Source organism: Bombina bombina, chromosome 7, assembly GCF_027579735.1.
Source record: "Bombina bombina isolate aBomBom1 chromosome 7, aBomBom1.pri, whole genome shotgun sequence".
In the NCBI taxonomy this organism is placed as follows: domain Eukaryota; kingdom Metazoa; phylum Chordata; class Amphibia; order Anura; family Bombinatoridae; genus Bombina; species Bombina bombina.
In genome coordinates, this window is record NC_069505.1 from 257,079,270 (window position 1) to 257,095,295 (window position 16,026).

General features: G+C 42.2%; 1 protein-coding gene across 1 annotated transcript in view; it reads left to right on the forward strand.

Moving 5' to 3' along the window:
• The window catches only part of LOC128666237 (laminin subunit beta-4), a 233,982-nt gene that overhangs the window by 83,739 nt on the left and 134,217 nt on the right, over positions 1-16,026 (forward strand). The window contains exons 4-10 of the mRNA XM_053720711.1: positions 72-145; positions 4,051-4,239; positions 5,188-5,251; positions 5,787-5,989; positions 7,268-7,388; positions 9,859-10,047; positions 10,895-11,074. Coding sequence (XP_053576686.1) covers positions 72-145; positions 4,051-4,239; positions 5,188-5,251; positions 5,787-5,989; positions 7,268-7,388; positions 9,859-10,047; positions 10,895-11,074 — 1,020 coding nt within the window. The remainder of the gene's footprint in view (positions 1-71; positions 146-4,050; positions 4,240-5,187; positions 5,252-5,786; positions 5,990-7,267; positions 7,389-9,858; positions 10,048-10,894; positions 11,075-16,026) is intronic.

Sequence of the window (16,026 nt, forward strand, 5' to 3'; positions counted from 1 at the left end):
TTAATAAATTTACCCATAAGGCATGGTTAACAATTCCTTCCATTAATTCTTTTTTATATTTACTTTACAAGGTGTGGAATCCGTAAGCATCAGACTTGACCTGGAAGCGGAGTTTCACTTTACACACCTCATCATGAAATTTAAGGTATGTGAGAGGGGGCTAATGACCAGTCAACCAATCAATTGCTGTACATGTTGCTCAGTCATTTTGTGTGTTGGTGAACAGGGGGCAGTTCTAGGCTGTTGAACACAAAGCTAAATACGAAGGATGCACAGTGGGGGGCTCATATCCAGCTGCTTATTTGTACAATTAATTTCCTTTATACTCTCATACATACAAATTCAGGACAGACAGCACCTTTGAGTTTTGGGAGTGTTATAAGAATGCATAGAAGAGCATATCACTTTCTACAGCTGCCATGTCTCTTGATAAATTTCCTGGTATTTCAAAGCTGGACTGTCCTTTTCAGTCTGGACCACCCTGATATTCTGCAGGAAGTTTTGTCCATTCTGTGAAAAAAGAGGCATCTCCAGGGGTGTGACCAGTCATACAACAGCTATTGTGTGTTTGTTCGTTCCCTGGTTGGGTGCTTCTCTCTTTTAGTGTGTGCATGACACTTTCTGTCTTTTATTAGATTTGTCAATCAATCAAAGTCTAATTGTGCCAATTACATAAAAAGGGGTCAATCACAATACTTTAGAAAAACGTTTATCTAATGATTTTTTTTTTACAGAATTCACCATTTAAGTCTACAGGGATTTTGTAGACAAACCATTAAATAAGCTTTTCTAAAGGATTAATATGTCATATCCCAATGCTTATAAGAGTCACTAGTATATTAGATGCACTAGTATATACGATGCACTAGTATATAAGATGCACTAGTATATAAGATGCACTAGTATATATGATGCACTAGTATATAAGATGCACTAGCATATACGATGCACTAATATATAAGATGCACTAGTATATACGATGCACTAGTATATAAGATGCACTAGTATATACAATGAACTAGTATATACGATGCACTAGTATATAAGATGCACTAGTATATAAGATGCACTAGTATATACGATGCACTAGTATATACGATGCACTAGTATATACGATGCACTAGTATATAAGATGCACTAGTATATACGATGCACTAGTATATAAGATGCACTAGTATATACGATGCACTAATATATAAGATGCACTAGTATATACAATGCACTAGTATATAAGATGCACTAGTATATACGATGCACTAGTATATACGATGCACTAATATATAAGATGCACTAGTATATACGATGCACTAGTATATACTGTGCACTACATTTGTAAGATGCACTAGTATATACGATGCACTAATATATAAGATGCACTAATATATACGATGCACTAGTATATACGATGCACTAGTATATACGATGCACTAGTATATAAGATGCACTAGTATATAAGATGCATGTTATGTTAATGAAATACAGTCTAAGGATTTCTAACCATCATGTGATTGGTAATAGGACACAGGACAAATGAATAGACACTGTAGTTAATTAGTTCATCTATCAATACCCTATCGCCCTTCCTTTCTAATTATCATCTTGTGACTAGTGGAGGAAGGTAGTGCATGTAGGTCAGCTTGTTAGATGGGTAGGTAGCAATATTTACTAACAGAACAGCACATACACATTTCCTTACACTATGCAACTACTTAAAGGGACAGTCTACACCAGAATTGGTATTGTTTAAAAAGATAGATTATCTCTTTATTACCCATTCACCAGATTTGCATAACTAACAGTTATATTAATATACTTTTACCTCTCAAAAGGTGGATATCCCCAAAACCTCCCCACCTAACACAATTTACATGAATGATTCAAGATAGGGGCTGATTTATCATGGGGCTGTCCGACATGATCCGCTCAGCAGATCATATCCGACAGACATCAATGAATGCCAACAGCATACGCTGTCAGCATTTATCATTACACAAGCAGTTCTTGTGAACTGCTTGTGCAATGCCGCCCTCTGCAGATTCGCGACCAATCGGCCGCTAGCAGGGGGTGTCAATCAGCCCGATCGTAGAGGATCGAACAGATTGATTTCCGCGGCCTTAGAGTAGGCGGACAAGTTATGGAGTAGCGATCTTAACACTGTTGCTTCATATCTCTTGAAGGCTCGCACGGAAACAGGGGCATCAAGCTCCATTCGGAACTTGATCATTCGGCCCCTCTGTGTCTTATGGAACAAGCAGATGTTAAAGGAAATGTTGACTGTAGGATTAGGGCTTTTCTGATCAAATGGGATTTATATCTGTCACACTTACTCATCTCAACTCGAACACAAATACTCTCTCCTTTTACAAATAATTCTTACCTTACGACAGAACAAACATTTGACGACAACATTAACTGAATCAGCCAGATCCTATAATGATAAACAGTAGGACTCTTATAAGCATCTAGATAGCTTAAAGGGCCATAATACCCAAATGTTGAAAGTGATGCTGCATAGCTGTAAAAAGCTGATTATAAAATATCACCTGAACATCTCTATGTAAAAAAGAAAGATATTTTACCTCAAAAGTTCCTCAGTAGCCACCTCCCATTGTAAAGGATTTCTAAGCAGCATATTAGTATGTCTGTCCCGGGACAACTGAAAGCATGAGCTTCGTGCGCTCTCATATTATTTCACCAATCAGGTAAAGGAAGCTTATATGAAATCTCATGAGAGTTAAGTCAAATCTCATGAGATCACAGTAAGAGTTCATGACCTCAGCACTGCTGATGCTGATTGGCTGCAGATCATTTCTTCATTTTTTTAATTTTTTTACCTGCAGATGGGAGCAGCTGAGTATAACTTTTTACACAGAACTTACTCTGCTGAGCTGAGGAAATTGTGAGGTAAAATATCTTCCTTTTTTACATAGAAATGCTCAGGTGATATTTTCCTGTCAGCTTTTTACAGTTATACTGCATCAGTTTCAAGTGATTTAGCATATGAGTATTATGTCCCTTTAACTTAACGATAAAGAATATAGCTAGATGGAATTGAAGCTTTTACTTATCTAGTTGACTGTGTTTCTAATGGTCAATATGGTATATCCTCATAGACCATGCTATTAATCCAGCAAGTGTCTCACGTTTAAGATTTTTTTTTTTTCTCTCCAAAAAGAAATACCCTAATAATAATTAAATTCACAATCACGGTTTATTTATTTTTTATCACATCACGGTTAAGTCTAATATTTCACATAAAATATAGGACTTACTGGTATTGAATTCTTTCCTCAGATTACATTTTATTTTTGTTTGTTATGCAATGTTTGTATATAATGCTTCAGAAAAAAGAATTGCTAGATGAGAGATGGGCAAGAGTAATAATGAAGCAGTCTTTAATATAGGAACCAAAGAATAAATGGTCTATACTGATATGGATTTTGTCTAGAGATTATAACACCCTGTTTATAACCAATTTAAAATGTCTATTTTGTGAAATAAATAAAGAAATAAAAAATAAATAAAAAAAATGATATATATATATATATACTTTTACCTCTGTGATTACCTTGTATCTAAGCCTCTGCAGACTGCCCCCTTATTTCAGTTCTTTTTGCAGACTTGCATTTTAGCCAATCAATTTAACTCCACAGGCATGAGCACAATATTATATATATGGCACACATGAACTAGCACTGTCTAGTTGTGATTTTTTTTTAAATGCACTGAGATAAGAAGCGGTCTTCAAGGGCTTAACAATTAGCATATGAGCCTACCTAGGTTTAGCTTTCAACAAAGAATGCCAAGAGAACAAAGCAAAATTGATGATAAAAGTAAAATGGAAAGTTGTTTAAAATGACATGCCCTGCCTGAATCATGAAAGTTTAATTCTAACTAGACTTTCCCTTTAAGTGCAGTGAAAAAAATAGCTTTTTCAGGGTCTATATATATATATTTGTACAAGGGGTAATACAGGTCTTGGTCACTGCTTTGATGAATTCTCTGCCAGTTTAGCAGCTTATACCCTCTTCCTCTCTTCTTCCCTGGCAGACGTTCCGGCCGGCTGCCATGCTAATTGAGAGATCTGCAGATTTTGGACACACATGGAAGGTGTACAGATATTTCTCATACAACTGTACCAAGATGTTCCCTGGTATACCTATACAATCTCTCCAAAGGATCGATGATGTCATCTGTGACCAGCGATACTCAGATATCGAGCCATCCAGCGAAGGAGAGGTCAGACACCAGAGATGTCTATAGAAGTGGTTACAGATCAGCTAGAGGCATTGGCTATAGGCATAATGTACTGTACCTTATATCAAGATAAGGTGCACACATTTTCTATTATATATATATATACATATATTTTTATATAGCAAAACAGGAAACAGCACTCTCTGGACTTAAGTAAAAAACAAGTAGTTTATTCAGTTGACTGAATAAACTACTTGTTTTTTACTTAAGTCCAGAGAGTGCTGTTTCCTGTTTTGCTACATTTCAACTACTCTAGCACCCTGGCCCTTGGAGAACTGTTTGTGAGAGTGCAACTGACTCTTTTTGCCTATATTTTTATATATATATATATATATATATATATATATATATATATATATATATATATATATATATATATATATATATATAAAGTATAATTATTACTATTATTATTATTACTATTATTAGTAGAAGTAGTAGTATTAGTAGTAATAATAATAATAGTAATAATAATAATCATAATAAAGGCTGAATTTAGCCTAGTGTGCACAATTGTAAAGTATTACTATTATTAGTAGAAGTAGTAGTATTAGTAGTAATAATAATAATAGTAATAATAATAATCATAATAAAGGCTGTATTTAGCCTAGTGTGCACGATTGTAAAGTATTACTATTATTAGTAGAAGTAGTAGTATTAGTAGCAATAATAATAATAGTAATAATAATAATCATAATAAAGGCTGAATTTAGCCTAGTGTACACAATTGTAAAGTATTACTATACCCCATGCAGAGTTTACTGATCAGATCAGCTGTAGGATCCTGTAATCATAGTAATCTGCCTTACACTTATAAATCATTTGCTGAGCTTTTGAGTTGCTTGTTATTCAGGTGCACTTGTGTTCCCTATGTGTTTATTTCACATTGTACATGCATATGTATCTCATGCAAATTCTGTCTGGTCTCAGGTGATATTTAAGGTTCTTGACCCATCAATCAAAGTGGAAGACCCTTACAGTTTGGAGATACAAGGTGGGTCTGGCAATGAGATGAAAGACTCAAAAAGGGCTTATACTGTTAAAGTATGGTGAATAGTAACCCTGCTACTGAAGTAGACCCAAACTGACTAGAACAACAGGCATAGATAGATAGATAGATAGATAGATAGATAGATAGATAGATAGATAGATAGATAGACAGGAAGACAGACAGATAGACAGACAGACAGACAGACAGATAGATAGATAGATAGATAGATAGATAGATAGATAGATAGACAGACAGACAGACAGACAGACAGACAGACAGACAGACAGACAGACAGACAGACAGACAGACAGATGGCAATATATAAAAAGATAGATGATAGAGAGATAGATAAATAGATAGATGACAATATATAAATAGACAGATAGATAGATAGATAGATAGATAGATAGATAGATAGACAGACTGAAAGATAGATAGATAGACTGATAGGTGGATTTTAGATAGATAGAGATGGGATTACATTAAAATCTGTGAGTCTATCACAGCTGAGTTTCACACTGTTTCTATCATTGTACAGAGCTTCTTCAGATTACAAACTTGAGGATAAACTTTACAAAGCTGCACACATTGGGAGACAACCTGTTGGACCAGAGACCGGAAGTGTTACAGAAATATTATTACTCCTTGTACGAGCTGGTTGTCCGTGGAAGCTGCTTCTGCTATGGACATGCATCAGAGTGCTCCCCTGTGGAGGGTGTGCAAGGAGGGGTGGAGGGGATGGTAAGGCACCGAGCTCAGCCTTTATTTATTAATGTTTAATAGAGAATATCTGCTATATATATATAGCAGTTGTGTTAGAAATATTTCTTGTTTTCAGTGGTTCTCACCTAGAGCATTGTTAACCAGTTTAACACCAGACACCTACTGGCTACATTTTCCTATGGTCTAATAGAACTGCATAATAAATAAATGCATAATAAAAAGACAATGCAATGTCTGCTTTTCAATCAAGTAGTAGATTTTAAAGTTAATTTTCAGTCCCCTGCATCATGTGACAGCCATCAGCCAATTACAAAATGCATATAGTATATACTGAGAATTCTTGCACATGCTCAGTAGGAGCTGGTGCCTTGGAAAGAGTGCATATAAATTCGCCCCTGTCCACCTGGCTTCTCCGCTGCTGACATTTACCATTGCACTGGAGCGCTCGTGTTCAACCCTGCCCCCTGCCGGTGCACAGCCAATCACGCACAGGCAGGAGCTGTCAATCTTTCCGGTCGGAAACAAGGACCTACATTATACAACCTGATTTAAAAACGAATGCATTGTAGCTGTAGTATAATGAGCAGACTCACCGGGCTGTTCTCTAATGACCGCTTGCTACGTGCTTGTTACATCTGGATGAAATGACCAGGTGCCAGCTATATCACATGCTCACTAACATCACAGTCCTTTAAACCCCTAAATAAAGTTCACTGTGTCCGGTGTGTGCTACTGGCTAACCGGACACAGGGAACTTTATTTAGGGGTTAAAAAGGGCTTTGGGGAGGCGAACAGATTTTGCCGCAATTCAACCCAATCGAATACGATTGGGTTGATTGACACCCCCTGGCCGCGAATCTGCAGGGGGCGGCATTGCACCAGCAGTTCACAAGAGCTGCTGGTGCAAAGCTGAATGCGTAGAGCGTATTGCTCTCCGCATTCAGCAAGGTCTGTCGGACATGATCCGCAATGTCGGATCATGTCCGACAGGCCTTTCATAAATAGGGACCTTTGACGTTAGTGAGCATGTGATATAGCTGGCACCTGGTCATTTCATCCAGATGTAACAAGCACATAGCAAGCGGTCATTAGAGAACAGCCCTGTGGGTCTAGTCTGGTCATTATACTACTGCTAAAATGCATTCGTTGTATAATGTAGGCCCTTGTTTCCAATTCCTCATTAAATTTGCAGTGCTAGAATTTAGTGCTCTGTAACATGGGGTCTTGCACGAGATTTTGCACAGAAACGCTGACGAGCAAGAGGTGGTGCAGAATGACCGATGTGTTCTCCCTTAGATTCATGGAAGGTGTGTGTGCAAGCATCATACCAAGGGCCTAAACTGTGAGCGCTGCCAGGATTTTTACCATGACCTCCCGTGGATGCCGGCAGAGGCCAACGACCCTCACTCCTGCAAACGTAAGTTTGTGTCTGTGTGACCGCTGCTCTGGGATATGTGTGTGTGTGACCGCTGCTCTGGGATATGTGTGTGTGTGTGACCGCTGCTCTGGGATATGTGTGTGTGTGACCGCTGCTCTGGGATATGTGTGTGTGTGACCGCTGCTCTGGGATATTTGTGTGTGTGTGACCGCTGCTCTGGGATATGTGTGTGTGTAACTGCTGCTCTGGGATATGTGTGTGTGACCGCTGCTCTGGGATATGTGTGTGTGTGTGTGTGTGACCGCTGCTTTGGGATATGTGTGTGTGTGACTGCTGCTCTGGGATATGTGTGTGTGTGACCGCTGCTCTGGGATATGTGTGTGTGTGACCGCTGCTCTGGGATATGTGTGTGTGTGACCGCTGCTCTGGGATATGTATGTCTGTGTGACCGCTGCTCTGGGATATGTGTGTGTGTGTGACCGCTGCTCTGGGATATGTGTGTGTGTGACCGCTGCTCTGGGATATGTGTGTGTGTGTGACCACTGCTCTGGGATATGTATGTCTGTGTGACCGCTGCTCTGGGATATGTGTGTGTGTGTGACCGCTGCTCTGGGATATGTGTGTGTGTGACCGCTGCTCTGGGATATGTGTGTGACCGCTGCTCTGGGATATGTGTGTGACCGCTGCTCTGGGATATGTGTCTCTGTGTGACTGCTGCTCTGGGATATGTGTCTCTGTGTGACTGCTGCTCTGAGATATGTGTGTGTCTGTGTGACTGCTGCTCTGGGATATGTGTGTGTGTGTGAGACCGCTGCTCTGGGATATGTGTGTGTGTGTGACTGCTGCTCTGGGATATGTGTGTATGTGTGTGACCACTGCTCTCGGATATGTGTGTGTGTTTGTGTCCGCTACTCTGGGATATGTGTGTGTGTGTGTGACCACTGCTCTGGCATATGTGTGTGTGTGTGACTGCTGCTCTGGGATATATGTGTGTGTGTGTGACCGCTGCTCTTGGATATGTGTGTGTGTCCCCGCTACTCTGGGATATGTGTTTGTGTGTGTCCGCTACACTGGGATATGTGTGTGTGTGTGACCGCTGCTCTGGGATATGTGTGTGTGTGTGACTGCTACTCTGGGATATGTGTGTGTGTGTGACCGCTGCTCTGGGATATGTGTGTGTGTGTGACCGCTGCTCTGGGATATGTGTGTGTGAGTGACCGCTGCTCTGGGATATGTGTGTGTCTGTGTGACCACTGCTCTGGGATATGTGTGTGTGTGTGTGTGACCGCTGCTCTGGGATATGTGTGTGTGTGTGTGTGACCGCTGCTCTGGGATATGTGTGTGTCTGTGTGACCACTGCTCTGGGATATGTGTGTGATCACTGCTATGGGATACGTGTGTGTCTGTGTGACCACTGCTCTGGGATATGTGTGTGTGTGTGTGTGATCACTGCTCTGGGATATGTGTGTGTGTGTGATAACTGCTATGGGATATGTGTGTGTCTGTGTGACCACTGCTCTGGGATATGTGTGTGTGTGTGTGTGTGTGATCACTGCTCTGGGATATGTGTGTGTCTGTGTGACTGCTGCTCTGGGATATGTGTGTGTGTGTGTGTGTGTGTGAGATCACTGCTCTGGGATTTGTGTGTGTCTGTGTGACTGCTGCTATGGGATATGTGTGTGTGTCTGTGTGACCACTGCTCTGGGATATGTGTGTGTGTGTGTGATCACTGCTCTGGGATATGTGTGTGTCTGTGTGACTGCTGCTCTGGGATATGTGTGTGTGTCTGTGTGACTGCTGCTCTGGGATATGTGTGTGTGTCTGTGTGACTGCTGCTCTGGGATATGTGTGTGTGTCTGTGTGACTGCTGCTCTGGGATATGTGTGTGTGTGTGACCGCTGCTCTGGGATATGTGTGTGTGTGTGTAACCGCTGCTCTGGGATATGTTTGTCTGTGGGACCACTGCTCTGGGATATGTGTGTGTGTCTATGTGACTGCTGCTCTGGGATATGTGTGTGTGTGTGTGTGTGTGTGTAACCGCTGCTCTGGGATATGTGTGTGTGTGTGACCGCTGCTCTGGGATATGTGTGTGTGTGTGTAACCGCTGCTCTGGGATATGTTTGTCTGTGGGACCACAGCTCTGGGATATGTGTCTCTGTGTGACTGCTGCTCTGGGATATGTTTGTCTGTGGGACCACTGGTCTGGGATATGTGTGTGTGTGTGTAACCGCTGCTCTGGGATATGTTTGTCTGTGGGACCACTGCTCTGGGATATGTGTCTCTGTGTGACTGCTGCTCTGGGATATGTTTGTCTGTGGGACCACTGGTCTGGGATATGTGTGTGTGACTGCTGCTCTGGGATATGTTTGTCTGTGGGACCACTGGTCTGGGATATGTGTGTGTGACCGCTGCTCTGGGATATGTGTCTAACATAGGCCATCGGCTCTGACCAGAGTATATATGTTTCACATTTCTCATAGCCTAATTAAAATGAATGCTCTATTTCCAGAGTGTAACTGTAATGGTCACTCCAGGAAGTGCCATTTTGACATGGCAGTGTACCTGGCCACCGGCAGGGTGAGCGGTGGGGTTTGTGAAGACTGTCAGCACAACACGATGGGCCGCAACTGTGAGCTGTGCAAACCATTCTACTACCAGAACCCGAGGGCCGACATAAGGGCAGAGAATGCCTGTATCCGTAAGTGTAGTTACATGTCTCCCCATGTGTAATTACTGCCTCACACCTGAGTGTACTGGGCACGTCTGTGGGTACCATACACACATCTGTAAGTACCCCACACATCTGTGAATTCTGTCCCTATCGCTAAGTTCTGCCCCAATGATTGAATTTAAAAGTAAGTGTACAGATAAGCCAAAACCCACATGAACTCTTTAAGCTCTGATATCTGAGTTTCTGTTGGCTCCCAGTGCAGCGTTAATTCCCAGTGGCTGGTATCACTATAGGTTCAGTTTTGCCAGACTTACCAATAAGAGGAGGTAGGTCAGACATTGGCTAGAGTTACATTGATTCATTTAGTAATAATTAACACCATTTATTGACCAAATAACAGACTACATGACAGACATAGAGAGTTACAGGATATTTCATTAAAATTATGTGCAGGCCTATGTACACAAAAAAATAGAGAAACAGGTAAAAAGAGCAGACAGATAAAGATAGATAGATAAATAGATAAATAGATGGAAAGATAAAAGGCTGGATTTATAATAAGGCCTACAGGCGCTTTCTATAGAGGGGCGTCTGTCACTGCCTATTATAAACACCAGTCAGATATCTAGTAACTAGATAGGTAGAATGTGGGCAACTACTTAGGAACAGCTGTACTCCGAGGGGACATTTTTATCTGGTAAAGTTAAACATCTTTGCAATATTCTAACAATCTTACATTCTATGTTCTGCACAGTTGACCACCTAGTCCAGCCAATCAGCAGCTACAAACTGTCATTTCTCCTGCCTGCACCACTCACAATAGTATAAGTTGCTACACATCATCAGACAAATACAACCTTGTGCTTTTTTACAGCCTGTGACTGTGACCCAGTTGGCTCCTTGGACGGCGGTGTCTGTGACAGCCACACAAACGTCAACCTGGGCATGATTGCAGGGCAATGTCGCTGTAAGGAGAACGTGAAGGGTGAACGATGTGACAGCTGCAAGGACAGCTTCTATGGGCTGAGCCGTAACGATCCTGCCGGCTGCCAACGTATGTATCAAACGAACAGACACGAGGCATTTGTTTCATGTAGCCTGTTCCGCTAGCTTACTATTTATTTTTTATGACACGATGAGTCCACGGATCATCTTAATTACTAATGGGATATTCACCTCCTGGTCAGCAGGAGGCGGCAAAGAGCACCACAGCAGAGCTGTTAAATAGCTCCTCCCTTCCCTCCCACTCCAGTCATTCTCTTTGCCTACGTTAGTGATAGGAAGTGGTAAAGTGAGGTGTTAGATAAGATTCTTCAATCAAGAGTTTATTATTTTAAAGTAGTGCCAGAGAGTGCTGCTTTGTCCTAGAGTGTAACCATTGTCCATATCAGTCTCTTCAGTAGAGCTTTGGTGGCTTTAGAGCAATGAGAACTTGTGGGACATAATTCTCACTGTGCCTCCCATGTATTTTTGCTGCCCTGTATGCCTTAGTCTGAGGAAAAGATTACTCAGCATGCCTTTTTTTCCACAGGTCAATGGGAGGGAAGCCTGTGAGCTGCCTAGCTGTCAGGCAGAAGTTAAGGTAAGTGCTACTTTATATATTTTCTTGGGGAACCAGGAAGGAGTAAGCACATCATTATTGTTATTAAGTGCAATAGGAAAGGCACTTATGTTGGGACACTAAAGACCCTCCTAGCCTGGAGAGGTATTAGGACAGCATTTATGTGCAGGCACTGGGGCTGGGGATCATTGCTCTGGTGGTTCACACTTTATTCAAGTATCCTTTGCTCAGATATAGTGTACATATGTGGGGAGAGGCCAGGTAGTAAAACGGAACAGAGCTTTTTCCAAGAGATATGGTACGCCAACGATGGGCGGGGCTTCTGAGTTCACGCCAATTCACTTGCGCCTCGGTCAGGAAGTCATTCATATCACATTTTCTGAGGTGCTGTCTAGAAATGCCAGCTGCGTGCATTGCTCCGTCACTAGTGCGGCAGCATATTGGTTTGATGCACTGTCTGAGTCTCTCAGGACTGAGACTTCCTTGGAGGAGACCCAGGACAGAATAAAGGCTCTGAAGCTAGATAATGCCTTTATTACGGACGCTTCCCTTCAAATTTTTAAGCTGGGAGCTAAGATTTAGGGTTTCTCTATTCTAGCCCGCAGAGCTTTATGGTTAAAGCCCGGGTCTGCGAATGTTTCCTCTAAGTCTAAGCTTTTGGCTATTCCTTACAAGGGCAAGACCTTTTTTGGACCTGGCCTATCAGAAATTATCTCTGATATCAGGGGAGGTAAGGGTCATCTTCTCCCTCAAGATAAGAGAAACAAGCAGAAAGGACGACAGAGTAATTTTCGTTCCTTTCAAAATTTCAAAGGAAATTCTTCATCTTCCTCCTCCAAGCAGGAACAATCCAAACCTGCATGGAGACCTAACCAGTCTTGGACTAAGGGAAAGCAATCCAATAAGCCTGCTATTGAATCCAAGACAGCATGAAGGGCATGCTCCCGATCCGGGACCGGATCTTGTAGGGGGCAGACTTTCCTTCTTCGCTCAGGTTTGGGTTCAGGATGTTCAGGATCCCTGGGCAATATAAATTGTGTCTCAGGGATACAAACTAGAGTTCAAAAGTTGTCCTCCCAGAGGCAGGTTTCTTCTTTCAAGATTATCTGCAAACCAGACAAAAATAGAGGCGTTCTTACATTGCGTAAGAGACCTCTCCGCTCTGGGAGTGATTGTTCCTGTTCCAGTACTGGAGCAGGGTCAGGGTTTTTATTCCAATCTGTTCATGGTTCCCAAAAAGGAGGGAACCTTCAGACCAATTTTAGATCTCAAGAGTCTAAACAAATTTCTAAGGGTTCCGTCCTTCAAGATGGAAACTATTCGTTCCATTCTTCACTTAATCCAGGAGGGTCAATTTATGACAACAGTGGATTTAAAGGACGCGTACCTACATGTCCCTATTCACAAGGATCATCACAAGTTCCTAAGGTTTGCCTTTCAGGACAAGCACTTCCAGTTCATGGCTCTTCCTTTCGGCCTGGCCACTGCTCCCAGAATTTTCACAAAGGTTCTGGGGTCTCTGTTGGCGGTACTTTGGTCACGAGGAATTGGGGTGGCGCCTTATCTGGACGACATTCTAGTCCAGGCGCCATCCTTTCAACAAGCAAGATCCCACACCGACATAGTGTTATCTTTCCTGAGAACTCACGGGTGGAAGGTAAATGTTGAAAAGAGTTCCCTAGTTCCAGACACAAGAGTCAGCTACTTTGGAACCATAATAGACTCCCTGTCTATGAAGATTTTTCTGACAGAAGTCAGGAAATTAAAGATTTTAGATACTTATCTAGTCCTTCAGTCCACTCCTCGGCCGTCAGTGGCTCAGTGCATGGAGTAAATCGGACTGATGGTGGCGGCAATGGACATCATTCCATTTGCTCGCTTCCATCTCAGACCTCTGCAGTTAAGCATGCTCCTGAAATGGAACGGAGAGTATGCAGACTTGTCTCCTTGAATAACTCTGGAGCAGGAGACAAGGGACTCTCTTCAATGGTGGTTGTCTCGGGATTATCTCTCCCAGGGAACCTGTTTTCGCAGGTGATTGTGACAACAGACGCCAGCCTTCTGGGGTGAGGAGCAGTTTGGGGCTCCCTAAAGGCTCAGGGAGTTTGGACTCAGTCAGAGTCTGTTCTTCCTATAAACATTCTAGAACTGAGAGCAATCTTCAATGCTCTTCTGGCCTGGCCCCAGTTAACCTCACTACGGTTTATCAGGTTCCAGTCGGACAACATAACTTCAGTGGCTTACATCAATCATCAGGGAGGAACAAGGAGTTCCTTAGCGATGACAGAGGTAACCAAAATAATTCAGTGGGCAGAAACCCACTCTTGTTGCCTATCGGCGATCCATATCCCAGGGGTGGACAACTGGGAGGCGGATTTCCTGAGCAGGCAGACCTTTCATCCAGGGGAGAGGGAGCTCCATCCGGAAGTGTTCTCCAATCTGATTCTCAAGTGGGGTCAGCCGGAATTGGATCTCATGGCATCCCGTCAGAATGCCAAACTCCCGAAATACGGGTCGAGGTCCAGGGACCCTCAGGCGGAACTGATAGATGATCTGGCGATCCCTTGGACCTTCAGTCTAGCATACCTATTTCCTCCGTTTGCTCTTCTTCCTCAGGTAATTGCTCGAGTCAAACAGGAGAGGGCTTCGGTGATCCTAATAGCACCAGCCTGGCCTCGCAGGATTTGGTATGCGGATCTGGTGGAGATGGAATCTCTGCCTCCTTGCAGACTCCCGTTGAGGAAGGACCTTCTGATTCAGGGGCCCTTTCTTCAACCAAACCTAGTTTCTCTGAAGCTGACTGCTTGGAGATGGAACGCTTAATTTTATCCAAGCAGGGATTTTCTGATTCGTTCAAGAAGACCATGATTCAGGCTCGTAAGTCTGTAACTAGAAGGATTTACCATAAGATTTGGCGTAAATATCTCTATTGGTGCGAATCCAAGGACTACTCATGGAGTAGAGTTAGGATTCCTAGAATTTTGTCTTTTCTCCAAGAGGGTTTGGAGAAAGGTTTCTCGACGAGCTCTCTAAAGGGTCAAATCTCTGCCTTATCTATTTTGTTACACAAACGTCTGGCGGATGTCCCAGATGTACAATCTTTTTGTCAGGCCTTGGTCAGGATCAGGCCTGTGTTCAAACCAGTTACTCCTCCATGGAGTCTTAATTTAGTTCTAAAAGTTCTTCAGGGGGCTCTGTTTGAGCCTATGCATTCCTTAGATATTAAGTTGTTATCTTGGAAAGTTTTATTTCTTGTTGCTATTTCTTCCGCTCGTAGAGTGTCAGAGCTCTCGGCATTGCAGTACGAGTCTCCTTATCTTATTTTCCATTCAGATAAGGTAGTTCTACGTACTAAATTAGGTTTTCTTCCTAAGGATGTTTCTGATCGGAACATCAATCAGGAGATTGTTGTTCCTTCTTTGTGTCCTAATCCTTCTTCTCAGAAGGAACGACTTCTGCACAATTTGGACATAGTCCGTGCTTTAAAGTTTTACCTGCAGGCAACTAAGGACTTTCGTCAGTCCTCTTCTGTGTTTGTAATTTTCTCAGGAAAACGTAAGGGACAGAAAGCTACGGCTACTTCTCTTTCTTTTTGGCTGAAAAGTATCATACGTTTTGCATATGAGACTGCTGGACCACAGCCTCCAGAGAGGGTTACGGCTCATTCCACTAGGGCTGTTGCTTCCTCATGGGCATTCAAAAATGAAGCTTTTGTGGAACAGATTTGCAAGACTGCAACTTGGTCCTCTCTTCATACTTTTTCAAAATTTTAAAAATTTGACACACTTGCCTCGGCTGAGGCCGTTTTTGGGAGAAAGGTTCTTCAAGCAGTGGTGCCTTCCATTTAGGTTCCCTGTCTTGTCCCTCCTGTATCATCTGTGTACTCTGTGTATTTCTTTTTTGACACGATGAGTCCACGGCCCGCCCTGTTCTTGTAAGACAGGTTATGGGTTATTGTAAACTTCAGACACCTTTGCACCTTGGCTTTTCCTTTCTTTCCTTAATTTCGGTCAAATGACTGGAGTGGGAGGGAATGGAGGAGCTATTTAACAGCTCTGCTGTGGTGCTCTTTGCCGCCTCCTGCTGACCAGGAGGTGAATATCCCATTAGTAATTAAGATGGACTCATCGAGTCAAAAAAGAAATAAATTTATCAGGTAAGCATAAATTTTCTTTTTATTTAGCAAATCTGAGACTTATTGGCATTGAATGTGTAACTCTGCATTTAATCTAATGCGTTCATGTTCTATGATAACCACAGATATGCTTTTTATTTCACAGCATGGTTATTTAATCTCATACTTAACGGGATATGAAACCCAAAAAATGTATTTTGTGATTCAGACAGAGCGTAACGTTTTTAATAAGTTTCCAATTTACTTCTATTATCAGTTTTGCTTCGTTCCCATGATATTCTGTGTTGAAGAGATACCTAGGTAGCATCTG